General features: G+C 36.0%; 1 protein-coding gene across 1 annotated transcript in view; it reads left to right on the top strand.

Annotated features, from left to right (window-relative positions):
- The first annotated feature begins 408 nt into the window (after window positions 1–408).
- The window catches only part of LOC145293175 (ER degradation-enhancing alpha-mannosidase-like protein 2), a 45,310-nt gene continuing 17,729 nt past the window's right edge, over window positions 409–27,989 (top strand). Inside the window, exons 1-5 of the mRNA XM_080139644.1 lie at window positions 409–603; window positions 17,894–18,004; window positions 25,868–26,013; window positions 26,144–26,269; window positions 27,733–27,944. Of these exons, the coding sequence (XP_079995770.1) occupies window positions 473–603; window positions 17,894–18,004; window positions 25,868–26,013; window positions 26,144–26,269; window positions 27,733–27,944 (726 nt within the window). The 5' untranslated portion in view covers window positions 409–472. The remainder of the gene's footprint in view (window positions 604–17,893; window positions 18,005–25,867; window positions 26,014–26,143; window positions 26,270–27,732; window positions 27,945–27,989) is intronic.

The raw sequence follows: 27,989 nt of genomic DNA on the forward strand, positions 1-27,989 counted from the left end.
TTGCATGGAAGCGCAAAAAAAAACAAATAAAAAATAATATTTCTATTATATTTTTATACAACTTTAATAGTTTATTTTGGAAGTATATTGCATAAAGAAAATAAACAACCCACTTTTAAAAGTGAAATTACGAGTTTTTTATATTTTATTCGCAGTTTCGTGTTAGGGGTGTCAAAAATTCGCACAAAAATTCTGATACACCTTGTGTTTGTCATTTCTCTTTGCCTGTGTCTCCTTTATTAGTTGTACGGTTAATTGATACCTTCACCTTTCGATCCACTGCAACAAACTTGTTCGGGGGGGGGGGGGGTGATGTGTTACAGCTAATTAATAATAATAATAAATTTTAAAATTAAAAAAAAAAAACTTGTTCATCTAGGGTCTTATTGTGAAATATTGGTCTGTATTGTAGCGCGTGATAGATATTTTGGTTAAAAAAAAATATATCTCGAACACATTTCCTCCTCAGAGAATGAACGTAGGCTTCCCACCAGATAGGAGATATGTTTACTTGTTTTCAGTCGTCTTCGTTTTTCTTTTTATCTCACCTGGATATAGGTGTAACGTAAGAAAAATTACTGAGGAAGACCTACGTATTTACAGGTAAAAAGAACATATCTTTTATTTCTGATGTTCATCGTTGTTATTTTTGTTTATGTATTTTTTGTATTAGAAACTCGATGAAATCATGAAAATAAAAATGTTATCCAATGTTAATTAAAATTCTTAAATATAAAATTTAAATCTTGAAAGCTTTCCTGTATTGTTTGAACTGCTGTTAGCCTGTTCTCATTTTGGTTGCTCACAGTGTTCCGGCCGATGTAACGTTCGACCTTCTTCAGGTGGACGTTTTTTACTCCTGTACATTAAATAAAGGATTCAATTCAAAAGTCGTGTTTGTATTACTGTACACATAGATTCGAAAAAGTTGTCAAAAAACAAATATATAACAAATAAATGTTATCAAAGGCAAGATAAGTTACTTTTCTACCAAACTAGATATATTTTTCGTGTTTTATTCAATGTAACATGTTTATTCAGATCGAAAACCATACAGTGTTTACCGATGTATTGGAACATTCAAGATGGCGTCTGATTCTCTCTTTAACACGGTAAGTGTGGGAAAAGATGTTATAAATAAAAAACCGGATAAAATACTATTAAAAACCCGCCGAATATATGTCAACCTATGTCACGGTAACATATATTGAGCGAGTTTTTAACAGTATTTTATCCGGTTTTTTATTTATAACATCTTCTCCCACACTTACCGTGTTAAAGAGAGAATCAGACGCCATCTTGAATTTTCAAATACATCGGTAAACACTGTATGGTTTTCGATCTGAATAAACATGTTACATTGAATAAAAACACGAAAAATATATCCAGTTTGGTAGAAAAGTAACTTATCTTGCCTTTGATAACATTTATTTGTTATATATTTGTTTTTTGACAACTTTTTCGCATCTATGTGTACAGTAATACAAACCCTGAAAAGGGAGATAAGTATGTCCCCTGCATTCGCAATCTTCAAGGTGTTTATATAAAGGGAAAATGCAATTTCCCCTAATTTTCCGTAAAAACTTTCTACTCGATGAATTTTCGTAATTTTTTTTTGAAAATATTACTATTTTCGACATGACTGTTAAGTACGTAATATTGTTTTTGCTTAAGATAACATTTCTTTTTAAATCGATTTCAACAATTACCGTTCTTGCTTTAATTTGTATTTCATTCTTAATAAGCAATTGTATATAACAAGAAGAAAAGCCACATTATCTTTGTCTACGGTAATGGCTACCACACATGTGTGAGGAATTGCATTCTACTCGAAATGTAAAAACTGACGTGTAACTTGTTCCCAATAATTTGCCCCACACTCTTTATCTTCACGCACTCAAACAAAAATATCCAGTTGTAATATGCTGTTGTTGTTTAACAACATTATCTGTTCTTCAGTTATTTCTGTGTAGCACTGTAGCAGACTGGTGGTATATTATATATATCCCCCCCCCCAGGCGTACAAAATAGGAAAATTGAATTGAATTGAGAAAGAAACGAACAACGCGTTAAATTGAAATGAACGAACTGCAATTTATTTCATGAAGAACCAAATAAAAGAAAGGGTACAGCACAGCACATATTTAGTTTGGCGTGCGTCTCTCGCTGTTAGCTGGTAAGAGGGAAAGTCTATTGTTGTAGAGAGAGTGAGAAAGTCAATCCAGGCCATGGAGAGAGAAAGCGTGTAAGGTGTACGTACTGTCAGTTGGCTCTTGCCCCACACATAGTAGCACGGGACGTGAAGTGCGCCCCGAAGGCAACGGTAGGTCCGTCGACCGCTTGGGTCGGGAGCCGAATCGAAAAGAAGGAAACAGCTCAGGTCTCTTGCTTTTGTAGTTGTTTTCTGTGGTCTTTGCGCATGTGTGGATTTCCTTTAAAGGGAAGTGACATTGCCCATGTGTGCGTACATGTGTGCATATGTGTGTATGCACATGAATGTGAGTGTATGTACGTGAACGTAAATATATGTAAGTGTGTGCATATGCCCGCATATGTGCCGTGTGTGCACGCGTGAGACAAGAAAAGGCTTGCACAATACTCCCCGTCCCAGGAAAAAATATGAAGTGTACATATATATATTTTTTTTTTTTTAAATAAGTAATGTTTTGGGCAATTGACTTTTCGTCCTGTTTTTGTTGTTGGTGTGGTTGTTTCAAAAACAGTGTGTTCATAAAAGTATTTACTTACGCGTGGAAAAGGCGTTTACTCTTTTTTTTAGGGCTGATATTTTTTTTTTTAATTTTTTTTATTACATTTTCACTCCAAACAAGGCACATTGCCACTATCAGGGGCAACAACTACTGGGGTACTATGTTGGGATTTGGGCAGCAAGATGTCGGTTCACGTTACACTTGAACTTCTGCATATCAGTACAGTTGGGGAAGCAGTAGCCTGGAATGGAATTCCAGAGTTTAGCAGTTGTAGGGAAGAAACTACTGGAGTAGAAAGATCTTTTACATCTAGGGATTTCTACTGTGTGTGTGTGTGTGTGGGGGGGGGATTTAGCTGCCTGTCGGGTTTGTCGAGGGTGTCTACGTCGTGGGGGCACAAGTGTCTGCAGTTCGTCAGAGCATTCACCATTAAAATACTTGTAGAACAGGCAGAGGGATGCAACATTACGTCGATGGGACAGAGACTGAAGCTTAAATGCCAGTTCAGGGCCTATCAGATTTGCGACTCTCTTTTGAACCTTGTCTAGGAGCGAGAGACTAGTAGCAGATGCACCAGCCCAAATGTGACAGCAATACTCCATACATGGGCGAATGGTGACCTTATAGAGGTACAGGATACTTTCGGGTGTTAGTAGTTAGTAGCACGGTAGAGAGAGCCTACCTTCTTTGCAGCGGCCCTGGCAATGCTTTCAATGTAATTGTTCCAACTCATGTTTCCTGTGAACGTTTAAAAGATGTACTCTCAGATAAAGCGTCACTGGCCATTGCTATTGGTGGCAAAGAAGGTTTCTTATAATTATTGAAGGAAACCAGTTTAGTCTTGGCAGCATTGAATGTGACCATCCATCTTTGTCTCCACTCCACTACAGACTGGAGGTCATCCTCTAGTGTTTTTGCCATTTCTTTAGATATATGTTCATTTGTTTTCCTGTCATGCCTGTTATAGAGTGTGGTGTCATCAGCATCTCAGAGGCAATTTTGTCGGGGAGGTCATTAATGAATATTAGGAACAATAGAGGTCCAAGGATAGACCCTTGAGGCACTCCCGCATTTATATCATATTGTTTAGATGTACGACCGTCGAGGACAACCTGGATTTTTCTCTTATCTAAGAAGGATTTAATTATGTTAAGTATTCTACCAGTGATACCGTATGATCTAATTTTCCTGAGGAGACCTTCATGCCACACCCTGTCAAAAGCCTTAGATATATCTAGAGCTACCGTTCTGCCCTCCCCTGCTTTGTCCAATGAATGGTATATACGTTCAGAGATTAGTGAGGATGTCTGCTGTGGAACGAACTTGTCTAATCCATATTGTTTGTCAGTCAGAAGTTTAGCATCTGTAAGGTGATGGACTAGAGCATGGTTAATTAAGGTCTCAAATATTTTGGCGAAAAGTGGGAGGAAGCGAATGGGGCGATAATTAGATGGGTCAGTTCTTTCACCAGAATTCTTGAATATTGGTACCACAGAAGCAGTTTTCCAACAGTCCAGAAAGCAAGATTCATTAAGGCATTTGTTGTAGAGTTTGGAGAGAACTGGAGCTACTTCGGCTGAGCACTTTTTTAATAGCACAACTGGGATGAGATCAGGCTCACATGCTTTTGAAGTGTCAAGGTATTTTATGATAGCATGCACCTGAGCAGGGGTGATTTTTAAATCGTCTAGCGTGGTGTCTGTCCGCCAAGGAAAGTCAGGTAGGGGGTGATTGGAAGGGTCCAGGGTGGAGTTTGAGGCAACCTGACTGGCAAGCATGTTAGCCTTGTCGGTTGCTGAGCAAACAACCTCATGATTGTTGGTTAGTGGGGGAATTGTTGATTGCCCATTATTTACTACACTGTTGTAGATTTTCCAGAAGTCACGCGTTCCTAATTTTTGTGCTTGTATGCGTTTTTTAGTGGTTTCCGTAAATTCTCTCTTAGCTGTCGCTATTTCTTTCTTAATGTTACTTCTAGCGTCTATATACTTCTGTCTGTTTGAACTGGACTTATGTCGGTTAAATCTGTGGTATGCACGCTGCCTTTGAGCAATGGCAGTTGCGCAAGTAGAAGTAAACCATTGGGGAGAGTGGGGCTTCCTATAAAATTTCCGCATGGGAACATGTGCTTCAATTGCCATTTTGAACCATTCAGTCGTCTCATTTGCGCACTGTTCAGCAGGAAGAGAAAAAATATTTCCCCATGGGGCATCTCTGATGGCTTCCCAGTCAGCCTTTTTATAATATCTTCAGTCTTGGGTCTAGAGTTTTGGGCGATTTCGACCATTATCAATGCATGATCAGCATTTTCCCGAGTGGGCTGTCAGCATTTGTTATACAATCCTCGGGAACTGTGGTCAGAAACAGATCTAGAGGTGATGCGTGTTCTTCTTGCTAGTCAGGGAAACTTAACCATTTGTGATAGGGAGTGAGATAGAGCGAAGCTATGTGTTGTGCTACCCGCTGCATCTGTGTACGTAAAGAATCCAAGCCAGTTTTTGTGGTGGACATTAAAGTCTCCAAATACATGTGCTTGTGCGCTAGTGTTGAGGGAGAGTGCTGTGTCTATGCTGTCAGAGACTTTGTTAATTATGGTGCAGTCCTCGGTCGAGGGAGAGCAGTAGAGAAAATAAAAGTAGCTAATGTTATGTTGTATGTTTAGTCTAAAGCACATAAAGGCTTGATCGTCCGATTCTAGTTTTGTTTCTCTAGTCAAGGGGAGGATGTTACGAATGTAGACTCCAAGTCCGTGCATATGTCTGTCAGTCCTTACGGCAGAGTGGGAGATAGCCAGGCATGTTAAAGTACTTAGAGGGGATGGAGGAGTGTAGGTTAGTCTCACTTAGTGCTAAGATATCCGGGGTGTTTGTTAGGAGAAATTCTTCAACATCATTTAAATTAGTTCTAAGCCCACGGATGTTCGTAAATGCAAGCCTCAAAGGGAGAAGGCAGGTTGGTTTTGTTTGGGCTTGGTTTTAGTGTAATTTTTGATTGTACTGTCTTTTTTTTTTTTTCTTTTTTTTTATAGAGTTTCAGTTTAGGTAAGGGATGCTGAACAAGTGGTTATGCAGAATACCAGACATGCAACACAAGCAGACCATTAGTTGTCCTGCCATCTACTAGGATTGTGGCCTCGGGATAGCCCACCGGGGATGAGTGCAGGGTCCCTTTCCATGCGCGACATGGCACTACAAACAACCCGATATTATACAACTGTTGATGGAGCAGCCGCTCTAAGCGCTACCAAAGAGTTAGGGCTCCTGTACTACCAGTCAGGAACAGCAGCCAGGAACTGTCTATCTGGTATGCTCAACCCATCAGACGATAGTCAACTCAATCTACTTGTACTGGCATTATGGCATTAAAGCACTCCCAAATGCCCAGTTTAGGGGATGGGAGGATGTGTCCGGAGTGGGGAAAACGGCGGTCATTGGCCTAGTCAGGAAACAAGATCGACCACTGAAGATCTGTCGACTCCCTGTGATTCAACTTCTACGCCTAGCTAATAGGCAAAGAAGGAGTATGGAAGCTGGGCGATAGGCAGTGCCTATCTACTCCTTCTTAAGCAGTTTAGGTTTGTAGACCGGTAATTTGAGTCACCAGCTCTAGGAAGGTTGTCATCCAAGACTGAAGAGGCCTTCCTCCCCTTAGAGTTTTCCTTCTCCTAGATGGATGACCTGGGAAGATCTACGGGTCCATCAGCACCGAGAGGGTTTTCCCCATGCCTGGGTCCTAATCCAGGTATTTCTGCGCCCCCGCGTTGGTGGTTAATGTTAACGGGTTAGTTTAAAAGGGTTATATATCAACTGAAAAACTATACTCCTCAAAGTGATTACAGGGCATTGCTATTTCATTGTTTGTTACTGGAGGGGGGGGCTGAGTAAGGGTTCATGCAGTGGAAGCAGCTATATTTGCAAACAGGTCTGTTGGAAGGAGTTAACATGATTTGTTTTTTCCTTTAGGTTAAAAAAAAAAAAAAAATCCTTTTATTTTTGTTAGCTTAGGAATAGGATAATGGGTTACCGAATGATATGGTATTACGAATTAACTAGAAAAAATTGTACAAGCTCTGGATATTTTAAATAGCAGGAGGGTTAAGTTGTATATTCAATGGATACAAGTAGCGTAATTTTTGATATGAAGTACATTACAGTACAGGTATAATTGGGAGTAAATTATAAGCTATGTCGTATACAGTATGTATAGTACAATAGATAGATATATGAGCATATTTCCAGTAGATGCGAATATATGGAGATTGTAAGTATGTTACCATTTCTAATGAAGATATCTTCAGCTTTCGTTTAAAAATCAGGAAGTTGTATTTTGCATTTTAGAGTATAGGTTCAGTTTTTGTATTTAACATTGGTAAGCTAAGGAAGGGACAGCTATTTCTATGTAGTATAGTTGTATATCTAAGTACAGGCTGTTGTTAGTGAGTATCGACCTGGATAAGAATAAACTAATGCATGCCTGAGGGGTAGAAATGTAACAGATGTTTAGTGATCATGACTTCCAATCGGTCAGCATACGAAGGTTAAGGGCTGAAAGCTAAGGACACCCATCTGAGTTGGGTGTATTGTATTAGTGTTAGTGGCAGCTTGGGAAGTAGAGCAGATTGTTAGTTTCAGGAGAGGATTAAACTTACAGAATACAGTTAGGATTAATTATAAGAGTTTTGAGTGTGCAACGAGTTGCTTGGAAAGTGAAGTGAATTGTTCGTTTGGAAGGAAAATTTTTCTTTGTGTTGACGTGGGTGTGCAGCTCTAGGAGTCTTCGCAAGTGAGTCTGCGGTAGTGTACATACATTGCCTGTACAGGCGCTTGTTGTGCATTCGTTCGTATTGAACGGTGGGTGTGCAGTTGCAGGTGTCTTCGCAAGTGAGTCTGCGGTAGTGTGTGTACATTGCCTGTACAGGCGCTTGTTGAGCATTCGTTTATGTTGAACGGGGGTGTCCAGTTGCCGGCTGTCAACGCAACTTCCAGTTGTGAGTTAATCAGTGTGCGTGGTGCATCTCAACTCATACTGTTGATTCAACTTCTTCCTATGTGTTCATAGCGATGTCTTGTAATTGTTTCTTTGCTGTTGCTGTGCGGGAGAGAATGTGTATAGGCGTATGTGATTGTGCTCCTCACGTTTGTTGCAGGGTAATGTCAGGAAACAGTGAAAAATGTTTGTCGAGCTCGAATTTATTGTTTATTTTTCTTTGCCGAATCTGACGAGGGGTTTCGTCATTGTTGTTCGTCCGCTGCTGGAGAAATTCTCTTTTTCCTCGCCGTCTGTATACCCAACATTGCTTGTGTTTAGTCAAATAACGGGGTGATGTGCCGGTTGCCTGAAAAGGAAAAGAGTTCTGGAAAAACAAGGTCTGTTAGCGCGAAGAGGGAAAAGGGGTTTCAATGCCATTGTTGCTTGTTGAGATTCTTGTCGGTAGTAGTTTACTTGTTGTTTTTCTTTGTTGAAAAGTTCATTTTTTTTTTTGATTATCAAATAAAACTCGCGTCTCGCTCAAAACAATTAATTTAAAAAAAGTAGGGTCATCATGCGTGTTTGTTTCACGCTGGTCGGTTGTTGCGGGACTTGTGGCATAGAGGGAAAGTCTATTGTTGTAGAGAGAGAGAGAGAGAAAGAAAGTCAATCCAGGCCATGGAGAGAGAAAGCGTGTAAGGTGTATGTATTATCAGTTGGCTCTTGCCCCACACATAGTAGCAGGGGACGTGAAGCAACAAACGAAAAAGTGGTCAAGAAACAATACATAACAAATAATGTGAGTTGTATTTCCCACCTTGGTTTTGTCCTTGACAGAATGAAAGAAAGCAAACGGAAATCACCTTTAAACTTGAACGTAAATTTTATTAAAGTAAAAAGATCCAATTGCAAAAGATGTGCCATCTTTAGCTTTCTGTGGAACAGAGCTAGTAACACCCATAAAGGGTAATAGTCCATGTTTATCTTCGCATTTGCAGGATTCAAGTCTCCACGCTGTTCAAAGAATAGCTGCAGCAAGTCGATGTGTTGAAGTGATGCTTTCCAAGGATGAATTCTTTGAGTCCGGTAGTCATCATGGAGTTCACTGTAAAAACTGTCCGAATGGCGGACAAGTGGCAGGTCAAAACATAAACCATAAGAATCATCTCAGAGTAAGTAATGATGAAAGTCAGTCCAATCGTAGAGCACAACCATGTGTGAAGTATATAATATTTCGCCCGACATAAGGACATTAGTGTTTGCAAATGATAACATTTCGCCCTACGTTAGGGCATTAAGACATCTCAAGGAGACAAAAGGTTTTTTGAGGCTCCAAACCTCAAATAAGGAGATGAGTTTCCACGTCCATTCAACCTGCTGTCTTGATGAAAACTAGCGCAACCTGAAACAGAAGATAGTGCCAAAATACCCTTGGCACTTAGTAACAACAATCAATCTGATAGGTTTAAACAAAATCATGGCCAGTCAAACTGACCAATGAGGTGCCTGCTTATTTCTGCAGAATTTCTTACAATAAACGAGTGTAACTACATTATAATAGTGAAATTCTGAAAACAAAAAAGTGATAAAAAAACAATGGTATCTACTAACTTTTTGTGTCAATTTCAACTAAAAGCAATATCTACTTAATGTCAGAAGTACTTAAATATTACCGCATTATTTAATTTAAGAAACACAAGTTTTTGATCTTTATCGTAAAAAAAAAACCTTCGCCATATTTCTTTGGAAAGATGTGACATAATAACAAGGGGAGTAATCCAGTTATGCAAAATGCACAATTTATTTTTTTTTAAATTGCAATAGTTACACTATTTACCTCCCTTTGGAACTCTGCGATATATTTTTTTTTTTTCTTTTTTTGCCAAAAGTTTTATTTTCGCTAATTTTCGTAAAAAGTTTTTAATAATTTTTTTACTACCTTATCATTTTTTGTAATTTTTGGATATATTCATTACTGCAACATCACAATTAAGTAGAAATTCAATATTAAAAAAATTTCGAATTTTACTACTATTGTGTAGTTGCACCAATAAATGTTACCAGTTAACAGTAAGTTACTCTTCTACCTACCTGGTTGAGTTTTTGTGTTTTAACTTATTGTAAAACGTTTATTTATTTTGGAACACAAGTAGTGCCGAGTTGCTAAGTTAAAACGTCGTTCTAAGAACAAGATGGCCTCCATTTTGGAGTCTTGATAATCACTCAAAAATCAAAAACGAAACAAAATAGAAATCAACCCAATAAATGTTATAGTGTCATGTCTTGGGTGGATTTCGATTTTGAGTGATTATCGAGACTCTAAAGATGTCTGCTGTGTTGTTCTAACTTAGCAACTCAGCACTACTTGTGTTATGAAATAAATAAATGCTACAAAATAAGTTAAAACATAAATTTATGCTGGCAAAATTTTGGTCTTATCAAAACTTGTCATTAGATAACAATATAACATTTCTATAACAAAACGAGAAGTACATCTTTTCACACAACTTGTCTAATAGTATTTCTCAGATTCATAGCAGTTATGTACAAGTTAGAGAATTAGAATATTGTTGCACATGACTTGTTTTCTGTTGTGATGACAAGTTGATATCACATGAAGTTATTGTGATCTTCTTTTTATTTTTTTTTTTTGTACAAGCATTTAAAATTATTGTAGGCTCTAGAGAATTCAGTATGTTATTGCTATACATGTTTGAATGAACAGCTACAGCAGGAATTGGAATACATCCTGCTAAAGCCTGATTGTCACAACTGGTGAATTTCAAAAATGCAATCTGGACGTGAGGACACTTTAGAAGAATGATATACAATAAAATTCTGTTTTAAACTTGGAAAAATGCCACAGAAACGTATGGAATGCTTCAGACTGCTCTTGGAGTATCTTGCATGAATCTAGCATGTTTTTCAGTCGCATAAGAGATTCAAGGAAGGCAGGGAGGTTGTAAGGAATGATGGGAAGCGTGGAAGGAATAAGGAATTCAGAACACCAGAGTTGATTGGCCTAATAATTTCATGGATAAGTACCATCGTGTGTCTATAGAGACAATAAGTGCACAGTTTGATGTCAATGTGGGAACTGTACACACAATTATTCACAAGGAACTAAAGATGCAGAGGATTTGTGTGAAGTTTGTCCGAAGGATGTTCAGAAAAGATCAGACTATTTGACCAAGATTGGCATCAAGAGAGTTCCTCACCTTCCCTATAGCGCAAACCTTGCTTCCTATGACTTTTGGTTATTCCCTAAGCTCAAGGAAAACCTTAGAAGCTGTCGTTATGAGACAATTGAGGAAATGAAAGATGTTGTAACGAGGGTCATTGACACGCTCACACAAAAGGACTTTCAGAAGATGTTGGAACAGTTCAACAAGTGCATTACTTCGAAGGGGACTAGAGTTTCATGTGTGTATTATTAATAAAAGTTTCATATGTGTATTATTAATAAAAGTTTCATGTGTGTATTATTAATAAAAGTTTCATGTGTGTATTATTAATAAAAGTTTCATGTGTGTATTTTAATAAAAGTTTCATGTGTGTATTATTAATAAAAGTGCTCCTATGTGTAAAAAAAAAAAAAAAAAAAAAAAAAAGTCTGAAACTTAAGGCACATGTCGTAAAAATAGATTAGCAAATACATTTTTTTTTTATATCCACTTAAAAAATAAAAGTAAAGTGGTTTTAACACCCCCAAATAACCTTTCCAAATTTGGAATAGTAATTTCAGATTTCTGGAATTTAGATTAATGGTTCCAATTCTGACTGGACTGTTTAGCTGATGCCAGTAAACTTGATGGCCTGTGCCTCTTAAAAAAATGCTGAATGTCATTAAAGCTAACGATTTTTAACATCTGAATAATGAACGTTCAAAAATGCCAAAATAAAACAAAAATTTAATCCCTAAAGATGCTTTATCCAGAAGTCCAAAGAATAGTAAAATGTTATGGTAATCATGGAGCATAATCAACAAAGGCGTCAATCATCTAGGTTTGATTATGTCATTGGATTTGTATGATAACCATAAAAATTAAATTTTTTTTCCCCCTTTATTAAGCCATGGTTATAAAACCATTAGCAGTAGACAGAGGTTACTAATCTAATTAGGGAATACATAAAACTTAGGAACATCACAATACTTAGCCAATACAGAACTCTGAAAATATGACCGTGACACAATTCTGAGGCAGCAAGTTCAGGACTACAGAGCACAATCCAAAAGAAGAATATATAGTAGCTAATAGCATAACACTAAACCCTCAAGAGAATCAGAACACCTTGCCAACTCTGACAAGGTGTTCTTTGATTGAAACTATAAGTTGAGATAGAATTTGGAATTGATTTTTTTTTCAATATATATATATATGATGATTGCAACGTCTTGTCAGACGAGTGCCACTCCCTCAGACATTTAAAAACCATGAGCCCAAATGTCTGAGGGAGTATCTATACAAATATGATGTTAAAGAGTCTTAGCTTTGTACGACAGCTAAGTCTCACTCTCGGTTCAAAATGTTGAGATCCAGCAACAAGCAAGAGCAAGATAACCAGCAACAAATTAAACTGCAGACCAGCTTAATGCGGGTACTGGTCTTCCGCTTTATGGTTTTTTAAATCAGAGATTTGCTTCTCCTAGAAAGGTTGCCTTCACCACGGCTTACGGGAGCCCTCTCTACCCCAATCCACATATACACACACACAAATATACATGGTGCTAGTTGGCCGTTGACCCAGAAAAAGAGTTCATTCGCCCTTTGGAAGGTCTTATTTTTAATCCTTCAGGGAGACTAGCCGCCCTCCTCACCAAACAAGTCTGGTGGGGGAACCAGTTTAGTCGCCAGTGACCCGACCATGAGGCAGGTAGTACTGGGTTACATGGTACCAGTAGCATATGACATGACCTGACATATGACGACCCTTGACTGAAGCCAAAAATCCAAGAAGTCATAAAAATGCATTTTGTGACTTGACATTTGTAAATGAATGAAAAAAAATCTATTAATGTATATAGTGCATCAAAGTATAGTTCTTTAAATAATTTTATTTTATTCATACAAAAAATGTGAGGTTTGGGTCCGCATTTGACATTTATAAAAAGAAAATGTTTTTTTGTTTTTTTACACCAAACAAGACACAGTGCCACTTTGATGTAGAGGGCTACTATCAGGGACATAAGTTGAAGGGATACTATGTAGGGAGTTGAGCAGCAAGATGTCTGTTCACATTACACTTGAACTTCTGCATGTCAATACAGTTGGGAAAGCAGGAACCCGGAAGAGAATTCCAGTTCTGAGGAAGAAACTATTAAAGTAGAAGGCCACCTTACATCTAGGGATCTCTACTGTGTAGGGGTGGGATTCTGCTGCTTGCCGGGTTTGATAGGAATATTTACATCGAAGGGGTACAAGAACTTGTTTGTTGGAGCATCAACCATTAAAATACTTGTAAAACAAGTAGAGGGTTGGAACATTTTGTCAGTGGGACAGAGGTTGAAGCTTAGATGACAGTGCAGGACCTATCAGGTTGGTAACTCTCTTTTGAACCCTATCTAGGAGTAGCAGATGCACCAACCCAAATGTGACAACAATACTCCATACATGGGTGAATGGTGGTCTTGTACAGGATACTTTCAGGCAACTTTCTAATGGTACAGAGAGCCTATCTTCTTCTTTTTCGCAGCAGCAGCCTTCACAATGCTCTCAATGTATCTGTTCCAACTCCTGTTTCCTGTAAACGATAAGCTGAGGAGTTTGAAAGTAGTACTTTCAGATAATGTAGCTTTAGTTATAGCTATTGGTGCTTAAGAAGGTTTCTTGTAATTATCGAAGGAAACAAGTTTAGTCTTGGCAGTATTGAATGTGACTATTATTTTTATCTCCATTCTACCATCCTTAGATATGTGTTCATTCGTTTTCCCCTTGTGCCTGTTTTAGTGTGGTATCATCAGCAAATATACCCATATCAGGGAATAATAAAGGTCCAAGGATTGATCCTTGAAGTACACCCGCATTTATATCATATTGTTTAGACCGTCGAGGACAACCAGGATACTTTTCTTATTTAAGAAGGATTTAATAATGTTAAGTATTCGTCCAGTGATACCATATGATCTGATTTTCCTGAGAAGCCCATTGTCACATACCCTGTCAAAAGCCTTAGATATATCTAGGACTACTACCCTACCTACCCTGCTTTGTCCAGTGTATAATATATATGTTCAGAGATTAGTTAGGATATCTGCAGTAGAACAGGCTTGCCTAAATCCATATTGATTGTTGGTCAGAAGTTTAACAGCTGTAAGGTGATGGACTCGAGCTTAATTAATTATGGATTCAAATATTTTTGTGAAAAGTGGGAGGAGGCTAATGGGGCGATAATGTAATGGGTTAGTTCTTTTGCCAGAATTTTTGTAAACTGGTACCACAGAAGCAGTTTTCCAGCAGTCAGGAAAGCAAGATTCGTTAAGGCATTTGTTGTAAAGTTTGGAGAGGACTGGAGCAATCTCAGTGGGGCATTTTTTAATAGCACAGCCAGGATGAGATCAGGTCCACAAGTGGTGATTTTTAGATCATCTAGTGTGGTGTCTATTCGCAAAGGAAAATCAAGGAAGGAGTGGTTTGCTGGGTCCAATGTAGGGTTTGAAGCAACCCGACCAGCAAGCATGTTAACCTTCTTGATTGCCGCATGTCATGTATTTTGTGTTTACTCTAGAATATAAACACAGTAATCATATAGATTCAAAATAGAAAGTAAAATAAAAATTTATTAAACAGAAAATACAAACAGAAACTATTTTACAGGTTCTGAATGGAATGGTCAAAGGGAAATAATTCAGTATTAGATTCTAGTCTAGCTTAGTGTCCAATTTATAGTTGATAATATCTAAACGATATAATACCTTTGGTAAACTAAGATTCCGAAAATCTATATTTACCATAGTGTCCGTTTTCTTGGTTAAGATGATTTCTATTCAGCTTGTTGTTCAGAATTCTACTTTTAACGACCGGAAGTTATTTCTTTTGATTTTATGGTCGAAGTTACCAAGTCGCCAGTGTTTTCTACATATAACTAACTAGCAGAAGCAGTTGACAGCTATTTATATTGTCGCTGCAGAATGTTCTAGAAACCAAGAAAATGAAATACTTTTTCTGTTCTATTTTTAGACGTCTCCAGAAATGTTTAAAAAATGTTTTTATATTCAAAATTTAAAGTAATATTTCTTGTATTTTATTACATAATATTTTATTTTAATTTATTTCATTATCAATAAATATTTTTATTATATTTTATATTATATATTTTAAGTATTAATCATATTAATGAATACTTTTATTATATTTTATATTTATTATATTTGGATAACCATATTATTTGTGTAAAAAATCATAATTTCTTCATATTTTAAAAGGAACATGTCCTCACATGATTGTTGGATAGTGGGGGAATTTTTGATCGCCAACTATTTACTACACTGTTGTAGATTTTCCAAAAATCACGAGTCCTTAATTTCTGCACTTAAATGCGTTTTCTGGTGGTTTCGATATATTCTCTCTTAGCTGTCACTATTTCTTTCTTACAATTATTTTTAGCTTCTATAAACTTTTGTCTCTTTGTACTGGACTTATGTCAGATAAATCTGTGGTATGCATGCTGCCTTTAAGCAATGGCAGCTGCACAAGTAGAAGTAAACCATGTAGTAAACTTGTAGCATTTTTTTTTTTACAGAACTGCAAACTTATAGCATTTTTTTTTTACAGAACTGCAAACTTGTAGAATTTTTTTTTTACAGAACTACAAACTTGTAGCATTTTTTTTTTACAGAACTGCAAACTTGTAGCATTTTTTTTTTTACAGAACTGCAAACTTGTAGCATTTTTTTTTTACAGAACTATCAACTTGTAGGTTTTTTTTATTAAGAACTGCAAACTTGTAGCATTTTTTTTTTTTTTCAAGAACTGCAAACTTGTGGAATTCTCTTCATGTTTACTGTTTTCTTCCTATCTATAACGCTTGTCTTTTCAAGACTAAGGCAAATAAGCATCTCCTATCTTTGCGATAATCATCTTTCATTCTTATTAGTTCCTTACATCAAGTGGTTTCATGCTTTGTTTGGAATGGCCTCTCCCTCCAAAAGTAAATCCATTCTAATGCAAAATGATAATATTAGGGATCAGTTTTTGAGAGCAAGGGTGCACAGGGATGTTCACCACAATTTCTGTAACAAATTGAGTATAACAGTTTTGCAGTGGAAAGTGGATTTATTTTACAACTTTAAAAAAAAACTCCTTCTGCTGCGAGAAGCAGAGGATACACCTTTCTTACCCATTCTTTTTTTTAAACTTGTTTACAAAATAGATTTTTTCACCAATTCAAGAAAATTTTTCATATATTTCATCAAATATCTAATTATTCAGCTAAAATTAATTTTGGTGGTAAATATGATAGATTATTTCCAAAAGATATGAAAAAGTATGAAGAAGCAGAGAATATGAATTTTATTTCCGCTCTGTCAACACAGCCATGACTGTAACCCCCTCTCTGAAAACTTGGCCACCTATAGGCCATGGAAAGTGACTTGTGATGCTTTAAGATGGGATCATGGTGACTGAGCCATTGTCCACTTTTAGCTGTTACTTATGGCTAGATGAGTGATCAGAGAGGCTCAATTTGATCTGTCAGCTAGTCATGCCACATTATAAATTCATTCCCAACCACTATTATTCAACTTAATTCTTCTAAAATTCTATCCTCTCTAAAATTTTCTTTTATAAGTAATGTTATCTTAAGTTAATGTTCCCACTCTCGCTGTGAAATTTCCTTCTAAGAGCAATTTATTCAAGGAATATAAAATAATTATCTTAGCTATAGAATTACATTTAACAATTTTATTCAGCATAAATGGTTGGTATGATTATGCAATTCTAAATGTTACTTACCTAGAAAATGGAGTTATTAAAACTGACATAATTATATGGGGCAAGAAGAAAGAAACAACCTTTTGTAGAAGTTAGTATCTCCCAATGATGCTGGGTTAAATGGAGCTGAGAGGGAAAGATAACAAAATGCTAATGTCTTATGTACGACATGAAAAGAAACTGCAATCTTGGAAGATATCCATCATTTCAGTAATTATAGAAGCAACTGAACTCATGAAAAAGAATCTTGAAAATTGCCTGGCAAATATACTCAGTGAACCAAGTGCAAGAGAGATTCAGACAATTGCACTTAAAAGGACGGTAAGAATCTTAAAAGATTTCCTGGTTGTATGAGATGGCAGGTGCGATACCCAATGAACAAAATAAAATAAAAAAATTGATATGCCATAAAACAAACTAAACTAATGAATTTTTTTTAATTTTTGCGGATAAGTTTCCTAGTAATAAGATGGCATTTTAATTATTCAGTGAAATGGTTAATGAAGAGGAGTTATTCTCTGCATGCATTTAAGGGTTGGTATTATTTCAGTTTTTTTCTTTTCTTAATTTTGGTTGCTTTTTATAGGTTTTTTGTTTAGCGGTGACAAACTTTAAATTGAGACAACTTTATTTTTAGTTCAGCTTGGTTTGGCAATTCATTGTATGATTTCAGCAGGACAGCATCACATGCCACACCATGCACGATCTGATCAATTTACTGAAATATTTGAACAAATAATCTCATGAAATGGTCCTGTCAACAGGCCACCTTGTTTGTGCGATTTAACCTCATTAAATTATTTTCTTTAGGGATTTGTAAAGTCCCATATCTACACTGATAACCTAACCAGACACAATAGACCACTTGACATATTATTGCAAAAATACAGCCTAATTTAATGCATAGTTTGAAAATTTGAGCTAGATTACGCCATATACGCATGAGTCATATGCCTGAAATTGTATTTAAATTATAAATGCCAAAAATTAATCTTTGGAATAAACCACATATTTGTATAATAAAATATTTTGTGATTTATGTTAATCAAAATTTTTCCGCTTCTGAAAGAACACCCTATATTAAGACTGAAGAATTTACTCTGCTATATTTTGCAGGACAAAATGTGGATTCACACCTTTTCCAAAGAGAATGAGGTTAAGTGACTCAACGGTTCTGATAGAACTTGAACCTGTCATACCAGTGCCACAATTGATACCAATAACCATTATGCAACTTGCACAGTTCAATCTTAAACAACATTTTATTTCTTTTCTTTTGTTCAGGCAGCGAGTAATAGACATGTTCAATCATGCATATGAGGGTTATATGAAATATGCGTACCCACTTGATGAACTACGACCTCTGACCTGTGATGGTCATGATACCTGGGGAAAGTAAGTTACATTTAATTATTTAATCTTTATCATTCATTTTTTTTTTTTCTTTTTTGTTGTCCGTTTCTCTCTCACTCTCTCTTTCTCTCTCTCTCTTCAAATATGCAATTCATTAGTGTTAGCTATCAGATGACTACAAATATTCTGGTCACAGTATTCCTATTGGCCACACTCCTATAAATATATAAACTAACATACTCGATCTTATGTTTTTTGGGGTTTTTTTTTTTTTTTACACAAGACTATGAATATTAAGGCTGCTCTCTTTAAGTTTTCCAAACGTAGTCATTAGTGAAAGAATTTGAACATTCTAGAAAACACTAGAAAGAATACATTCATTAAACCTGTTTGCATTCTCATGATTAGGAAGTTATGTTGCAAACTCTGAAGGCTGATGTAGATGCTGAAATTGATGATTACCAACAAGATTATTAAGCCTTGTGAAGAACCTAATCATTATAAAAGCCCTATATTCAACAGTAGTGTGGTTTGTCTTTAACATTAGAAAAACTCTTAAAGTATTAGTCAATCTGGATCCATATCATAAATTTATCTGCTTTTTGAATTACACCAGTGTTGGTAACAAGTACATTGGATGTTTTGAAGTGGCTATCCGCACGTATTCGTTGATGAATGTAATTAATATAAAACTGTTTTTTGGAACGATCAGCCTAACTTTTGTGGGAGAAATCTTTTCTTTCGTGTACACATTTATCCTCATCTTCATAGTTGCTGTTGTTTCACCACGTTTCAGCCAATTCATCCTCTGGCCTTCTTCAGATGGTGAAACAACAATGAAGATGAGGAAAACAGTCTGCAAAAAAATGAATGCATGACGCTTCATCTCAAAGGATTCCTAAAAATAATATATGAATCTTTTCCTATTGTGTAGCTGAAGACTTGATAGATATCAAAGCAAGGAAGAACATGGTGTCAAATATTGACAATAATCTAGTTCAGGTTAGAACTGTTAAAGAATACATAACCTCTGGATCAGATGGGATTACAAATTGCATTGTTATGATGACTGAACTTGTGCATTCATGTCCTGAAAGTTTCATCTCTGTTGCAGATATTGACAGTGTGAGACTAAGAAAGCAACTTCTATCATGGGCGTGTGTCAGAAGTAGAGATGTGTCATTGAATTCCTGGCAAAAGTGCATTGTTGAGAATGATGTTATGTAGAAAAAAATTCTGGAGCACAAATGGTTGCTCGTTTGCTTAAGTTTTTTGAGTTTAAAAAAATTTACTTTTGAAATGACCCTCATACAGATTAAATAAGGACCATTGACTATTTTTTCGGAAAGAAGAGATCGACAAGGCATGTGAACAGACAAAAAACTGCTATCATCTTCTCCAATGTATCTCATTTGCTCATTTTGAAAAGTTGCTCACTTTAATCACTCCTGTCAGCAATGTCACATTTGAAGCTGATAATGATAATAGCAGTCACGTCATATGCTTTTAGCTCGATGAAATGCAACTGAATGTTATACTTTCGCAATAAAATTGGCTATCCTAAATAATTTTTTTTCTTTAAATGAAATATCATTTATTTAAAAAAATGTCTATTTTTTGAATAGGGGTATTTATGATAAAAATTGTTTTAAATTTTTAAATAGATGTTTGTTCAGCTTCTAAATCTAATTCCCAATAAAAAAAAAAATCTATATTTATGATTAAAAAATTTTTTTTTTAAATACAAAAAAAAAAAAGAAAAACTGTATTTTACCAAGCTGTTGATTGTTATGGCAGTGCCGTGTCAAGTTTCAAGTTGTCATCCAAGTCATACTCACACTTTTGATGTCTCTGTTCCATTTGTTTATATGTGATTTATTAGTATTTAGCATATTAATACAACTAGATCCAAGAAGGACCTTATCTGCAGGACAAATTTATTTCACGTTTGACGTTTTGTTATAGCATTTTATTAAAATGTCATTCCGGTATTGTCTGTAAAAGAGTTCACTATTATTTATAATTTGATGTGTTATTGAAATGATTTTCATTCTTTTTTACTCTTAAATTAATGAGCCCTATTGGTGGGGCATTAGAATACACCGACTGCCCCCCTGCAGAGGGTAAAAGTCCCTCAATGGGGCCACCTGTTGGCCGTGGGTGGTGACCCGTGACACCTTGGAATGGAATCGTGGTGATTGAAGGTCTTGGGGGATAAGTTTATAAGCCTCCTTTTCCCAACACATCACTTTGGCCTTGGTTAGACGGGCAGTCGGAGGAGCCCGATCCGATCAATCGGCTGGTCAGGTCAAGCCCTACGTCTACTATCAATGGTTTGGACTATACTGGGAATTTTAAAATCAATAAAAGAAATCCTCTCAAACAAAACCATAGAAACCAACAAAACCTCACCCCAAAGTAGACGTTTAAAAGCGTTGGCCAAGGGTCAATCAGCAGAAAGTGTAGAACCAAATTCTGACATGACTGCAATCACAACTTTTTTCATGCTATATTTGTGTAGTGAAAATTGGGTAACGACAGATGCTCGGTATTTCTTACTTGACTGAGTATACTGCCTGTGTAACCCTGACTCTGTCAAGGCGAATGGGTTTCCCCCTTGACAAGTCCCAATATCAGGCTCCAAAGTGGGTGGGGAACACAGGCAATGAAACTTTTATCCATAATTATGTCAAAACAAAACAAAAAACCAAACGTGCTTTATCAGACTCAGAAAGTGAGGAAAACGTAGACTTTCCTAAAAACAAGAGATGGTAACCTAGTAATTGAAATTGAAACAATAAAACTAAAGCTTAAATTTAAAAAAAACATAAAAACTTTCCATAATATTAACATTTAAGTCACCCCACACAATAAATTAAATCAATCTAAAGGAGTTATCCGAAGCCGGGAACTATCACTTGCTTCACCAGAAGAAATCCAGAACGAACTGAGTAAACAAGGAGTCATTAATTATAAAAGAATCTATATAAAGAAAAACTCAGAAAAAATACCAACCAATACTTATATTACATTTAACACTCCAAAAATTCCACCTAAAATTAAAATTGGCTAGACCATAGAACCAGTTGAAATATACATCCCAGATCCTCTGAGATGTTTCAACTGTTAAAAATCGGTCACCATAGAGATGCCTGCAGAGGTCATCCCACATGCGCTAAATGTGGTTCTAAAGAAACAAGTCACAATGAACAAGAATGTTGTGAGTCCAAATGTACAGACTGCCAAGGCGAGCACCCTGCCTATTCCAAAAACTGAACGATGGAAAATTGAAAAAGAAATCCTAGCCACAAAACATAAACGAAATATTTCTTACCTAGAAGCGAAAACAATAGTGGAAGGAGTTATAAAAAACAAAATTTATGCAAAAATTACAGGAAAAACAAATCCCAGCAACCAGCCTGATAAATACGACCAACTAATTGAAAAACTGGTAAAGGCCAATGTCTCCAAGAACAAACTTTCGTAAAACCAAAACAATAAACCAATAAAACAAAAATTAGAAAATTTGACGGAACCTGATGAAATGGAGACTTCCTATCTAACACCATCAAAACAAAAGAAAAATCAAAACAAAAGTTATAAGGTCCCGTTCAAACTCCAGAACTAGAACCCCAATCCCTAAAAATCAAACTGAATCTGAATATGAAATGGAAACAGAATACCCAAACCAACAAACAGAAACATTAAATCAAGAAACCCCCATCACGATCAAAACAAAAGAAAAACCAAAACAAAACGGACATAAAGTTCTATACTAATTCTAGTTCCAGATACCCAAACAAAAGAACCGAAATAAAAGTCCAAACAGAAGACAAGCCAAAAACAGTGGAACATCAGAGGGACAAAAGTAAGCCTACACTCCCAAATAAATAAAAATGGCAGAACAGAATAAAAAAAAAAAATAGGAACATAGCAACTCTACAATGGAACTGTAGAGGATTGAAGCCAAACTATGAAGAACTACAGCAATTAATCAAAGAATACAATCCGAATATCATGTTTACAAGAAACTCTACTGAAGGAAAATTCCAAACTATCCTTTAAAGACTATGAAAGATACAATAAAATCAACCTTTCACACATAGACCGTAGACCAATAGGCGGTACAACCATTATGGTAAAAAAAGCAATACCCCACGAGAAACTCTACCTAAATACAAGCCGTAGCAGTAAGAGCTACCTTACACCAAACTCTCATAATCTGCTCGATCTACATTTTACCAAAATATAAACTAGGGAAAACTCAGATAGATTAATTGAACAGCTCCCTGCACCATTCCTAATCCTGAGGGACTTTAATGCACACAGCCATCTTTGGGGAGACAGACAACCAAACCACAACGGAAAAATAATAGAAGTCATACTAGTAACTACAGACATATGTATACTAAACAACGGCAAACACACCTACCTACATCTACCTACAGGAACAACCTCAGCCATAGATCTAACACTCAGCTCTCCGACAATTTATATGGACTTTAATTAGGATATCCATGAAGAACAGTGTGGTAGTGACCACTATCCAATTATTATCAAAACAAACAATCCCACAATAGAAAATGGAGCACCAAAATGGCAACTAAAGAGAGCTGACTGGTCCACATTCAGGAATCTCTGCCAAACACAAATAAATAATGAAATACTTCAGGAACCTGACCCAGTAGCAACGTGCACTCAAAGGTTAATAAAAATAGCAGAAGAAACAATCCTCAAAACATGAAAGAAAAATAGTAAGCATAAACCATGGTTCACAAAAGAGTGTAAAGTAACAATCAAGAAACTGGAAAAAGCCCTAAAAAAATTCAGGTTAAATCCATCCACAACAAATTTAGAAATTTACCGCCAAGCCCGTGCAAAAGCATGACAAATAACCAAAAAAGCCAAATGGGAAACCTGGCAAGATTATGTATCTAAGTTAAATAATAAAACACCTAACAAGAAAGTATAGGACATGGTGAGGAAAATTAATGGGAAATAAATCCAATACCCCACTATACACCTAAAAAAAATTGATGGTGGAAAATGCACTGAAAAAAAAGGACATGGCAAACAACTAAACAAAAACCCTTCACCCAAACACCACAGCTTAACATTCCAAAACTACAAAATAAAAGCAGAAAAAGGAAAACTGAATTTCACCTCAAACAACACAGAAAAATATAATCTACCATTCACAATATCCGAACTTAAAAGCGTTCTGGATAGAAGCAAAGATGAAATCCATTACCAATTTTTGAAACAACTACCAGAATCTTCATTAAATACTCTTCTAAACATATTCAATAATATCTGGCTCTTGGATTACTTACCTAACGCTTGGCGAGAGTCCACAATCATACCAATCCCAAAACCTGACGAAGACCCCTCGAATCCAACAAATTACTGCTCTATCTCTCTAACTAGCTGTATCTGCAAGACCATGGAGAGACTGGTAAACGATCGTCTCGTATGGATATTAGAAAAAAACAAGATATTAGACAAACATTAATGTTGCTACAGGACAAAAAAGGAGCGAATGGATCAGTTGATTAGGATGGAATCCTACATAAGAGATGGACTTATCAGAAACCACCATGTGGTGTCAGTATTTTTTGATTTAGAAAAAGCATATGACACCACATGGAAATACGGCATCATGAGGGACCTGCACAACCTGGGAATCAGAGGAAGGATGCCAACATTTATACAAAATTTCCTTAAAAACCATACTTTTAGGGTGCGCCTTAGAGGAGAAAAATCTGAATGCATGAACAAGAGATGGGAGTGCCCCAGTGCAGTATAATATCCATTACACTCTTCCTGCTAAAAATCAATAGTATTGGTAAAGTAGTGACCACAAACATTGATAAATCCCTCTTTGTAGACGACTTTTCAATCACCTATTCATCCCCTAATATGTCAACAATAGAAAAAAAAATTACAGGAATGCCTTAACAAAATAGAGAAGTGGGCTGATGAAAATGGGTTTATCTTCTCAAAAACCAAAACAGTTTGCATGCACTTTTGCAAAAAAGAGGATATCATCATAAGCCACAACTAAAAATTAATAACAACGCAATACCAATGGTACAGCAAACCAAATATCTGGGGATGATCCTGGATAACAAATTTAACTTCAAGCCACATATAGAAGCACTCAAAAAAAAATGCCAAAAAGCATTAAACATACTAAAGATAATATCACACACAAACTGGGAAGCAGACAGGGAAACCATGCTTCTACTGTATAGAGCACTCATTAGACCTAAATTGGACTATGGTTGCATTATATATAACTCAGCAAGGAAATGATATCTAGAGAAACAAGCCCATACAAAACCAAGCACTCAGACTCTGTTTAGGAGCCTTCCAAACATCACCTATTCAAAGCCTTCACACAGAAACTAATGAACTCCCCCTCCACCTGAGATGGGAAAAACTCTTGCTTCAATATACGCTGAAACTTAAAAGTCTAACAGAAAATCCTGCTCATGAAAAATATATACATCAATGTATGAACATTTCTATACCAGCAAACCTACAGCTATTAAACCTTTGAGATATCGCCTTAAAAAGGCTATTATAGAAGGATACAAAGAACAAAAAAAAATACAAGCTTACACAATTAATAATACTCCACCATGGACAATCACAGAACCATATATAGACATGATTATTAAAACAGCTAAAAAACAGACTAACTACCAAACCTATCAAAACAAATTCCTAGAACTTAGGGATAAATACTCCACATACAAAACCATCTATACAGATGGCTCAAAAATAACTGAAAGAGTAGGAGCAGCAGCAAAAATGCATAATACACACAAGCAAGCCCGATTACCGGACGGTGCCTCTATATACACCGCTGAGTTACAGGTTATTAAGGTAGCTCTAGAACTAGTCCGAGAGTCTAGCGAGAATAAATTCCTTATCTTCAGTGACTCCATGTCCAACTTAATGGCATTAAAAGAAAGGAACATGAACCATCCGTGCATCCTGGAAATTATGGAAATATACCAACATCAAGTAAAGGAAAATAAAACAATACTATTAGCATGGTACCAAGTCATGTCGGCATAAAAGGAAATTCAGAAGCTGACAAACTGGCTAAGGATGCAACAAATCTGACTCCATCAAACATAAAAATACCATACACAGATAGGAAAAACCAAATAAAAACCAAATGGCAAAAACTATGGAACGAACAACTAAACAACAAACTTAGAGAAATACAACCGAATGTTGGACAAGATAGGACCATAATACGAATACGAAAATTAGACACTATATTTACCAGAATTCGAATTGGTCATTCAAGACTAACTCATGAATACCTTCTGAAAGCAGAAGATATCCCCCAATGTAGAACCTGTCAACATCCACTAATCATTAAACACATATTAATGGAATGCAAAAAATATGAAAATATTCATGTGAAATATTTCAAAGAACAAAAAACTTCCAGCAGTATTTTGAAAACCTTATAAAATATTAGATTTTCTAAGAAAAATTTAACTTTTGGAACACATTTGAAAGGAAAAAAAACCCTGGAAAAAGACTGACTTAGAAATACTAAGTCTTAATTAAAAACAATTTATCACCTAAAGACTCAATGAAAAATACTTTCTTCACATTTCATGGCATGAAATGACCTATAGGGTTGATGTGCCATTAAACAAAAACTTACCTTACCTTAAATTCATGACTTTAGTGCCGAGTAAACTGAACTATGAAAAATTATGTAGGAAAAATTTTAGATAGGCGTTTGTTTGTCCAAAGTTAGAACTTTTTTTTTCTTTCTTGTCAGACATTTAAAAAAAGCTAACAAGTCTAATTAAATAAACAAAACAAAATTCAATCATTTACTCTGATTTTTTTTTTCCTGGTTTTATTGCATAGATTTTCCCTGACTCTCATCGATTCTTTGGATATGTTGGCTATAATAGGTAACTATACAGAATTCAGACGTGTCGCCAAAATGGTTCTAGACAACGCCAATTTTGATATCGATATCAACGCATCCGTCTTTGAGACTAATATTCGAGGTAGGTCTTTCATATTCTATTTTTTTTTTTTTTTTTTAATTCATCACAAAAACGTTTATTTTTTTTTTATCTTTGTTTTTTCATTGTCATTGATATAAATCTTTTTGTTGCTTATCTCAAATTCGTCCAGTCGTGGCCGGCTTGCTGTCTGCACATCTTCTATCAAAAAAAGCTGGCATGGATACAGATCCTGGTTGGCCATGTTCCGGTCCATTTCTGGATTTAGCTGAAAATATGGCACGAAGGTTACTACCTGGTAAGTCTAGATTTAGGTTTTATTTCTTGTGTAGTATTATGTTAGCATGTCGGGGCAATGCCAGGTAACCTGGTCAATTATTATTAGAGAAATAAAACAATTAGATTTTGGAAAATATGAATTTACAGCGGGGAATGTTTTATCAGGAATTTAACTCAGAAATAAAGTAAACAAAATCGATTTAGGAATTTAAAAGTAGATTGGAATTTGGTTAATTAAGTAAACAAGGTTTAGCTTACATGAACGACACGTGATTTGATCTGCTTTGTTGACAGAAATACAGTCAGTTGAAATAAAGCTAGAGAGTTGGCGAGAAACCAAACATGTGGACAACCCAATTAGAAGCGGAAGGGGGAACCAGTGAAAATGTAGAAAGAGACTCAGCATGCCAAACTCTAACAATGGAATCCATAAGACAAATAAAACCTGTGTAAAACATAACTCGTTATGGTGTTCTTTTGGGGTTTGGACAAATAACGTATATGGTCCTTTTGGTCTGAAACAAGCAGACATATGTTATCTGTTGATTGTAAGAAAAGCTGTCTATAAAAGTCATGTTTGTTAACAATGTGTATTTGTGAAGAAGTGCTCACACTCACAACGAACATTTTATATCCATGCAGGACACACTGAATATTTCTATACTCTGTATACATACATTCATTAGATATCAAAGATACTGTTATATAACCACTAGCCGTCACACTGTTTATATACATTGACAATAATTATATACACTCACTATGCTACACAACATTTGCATTTTAATAAAAAAATATCTTTGTTTTAGAAAAAAACTAGCCTGGGTGCCTAGCATTGCCTGGGTGTTTGGAGGTGTAAAAAAAAAAAAAGAAGTGGTATTAGGCAGGCAGGCAGGCAGGCTCGAACCTGTGACACGAAGGCAGAAAAGAAAGTGAAAGAAAATCTGACGTCTTACTGCTACTCCATGACGTGACCGGAAGTGTAAAACGTTCAAATTTAACATAGTCAATCAAAAAGATGATTTGCAGGAATGGCGTTGCTTTTAAACCTCCCACGAAGGTCATTTTTAATGTGGGGGAAGACCAGCTCCCCCGAAAAGGGGGCACTGTGGCAGTATCCAAATAAATAGTAATTGTCTCAATATGAAGGGTTTCCCCTACATTTACCCTTATTCTCGAGTGGCCTCCAGGCCTTGATAAGTGGTGACTCCCAAGTAAAAAAAAAAAAAAAAGATCCAAAGTTAAACAAGACACACCTAAAAAAGTTAGAGGTTACATTAGTGAAAACATCAGAATAATATCTGGGATAAGAACAGTGGTCCGAATAATTCAAATTATCAATCTCCATTTTAAAAAATTTTAGCACGTAATGCGAAAAGCGTTGATAATGCCATAAAATAATCATTGACTCCATTGTTGAATTCTGATATTTAATCCCAATTCTGTAATACTTATGTATATAATTTTTTTTTCCCCTCCCAGCATTTGACACCCCAACAGGAATGCCATATGGTACTATAAATCTACGTCATGGAGTACCCAGTGGTGAGACATCCGTTACATGCACAGCTGGGGCAGGAACGTTCATTGTAGAGTTTGGGACGCTCAGTAGATTAACAGGTGATCCAATCTTTGAAAAAGCAGCAATGCGAGCATTGTCATCACTTTGGAAATGCCGTTCAGACATAAATTTGGTAAATTTTTTTTTTCTTTATTGTTTTATATTTCTTATATAAATG

The sequence above is a fragment of the Euprymna scolopes genome, chromosome 14, assembly GCF_053919585.1.
Source record: "Euprymna scolopes isolate OS-2025 chromosome 14, ASM5391958v1, whole genome shotgun sequence".
In the NCBI taxonomy this organism is placed as follows: domain Eukaryota; kingdom Metazoa; phylum Mollusca; class Cephalopoda; order Sepiida; family Sepiolidae; genus Euprymna; species Euprymna scolopes.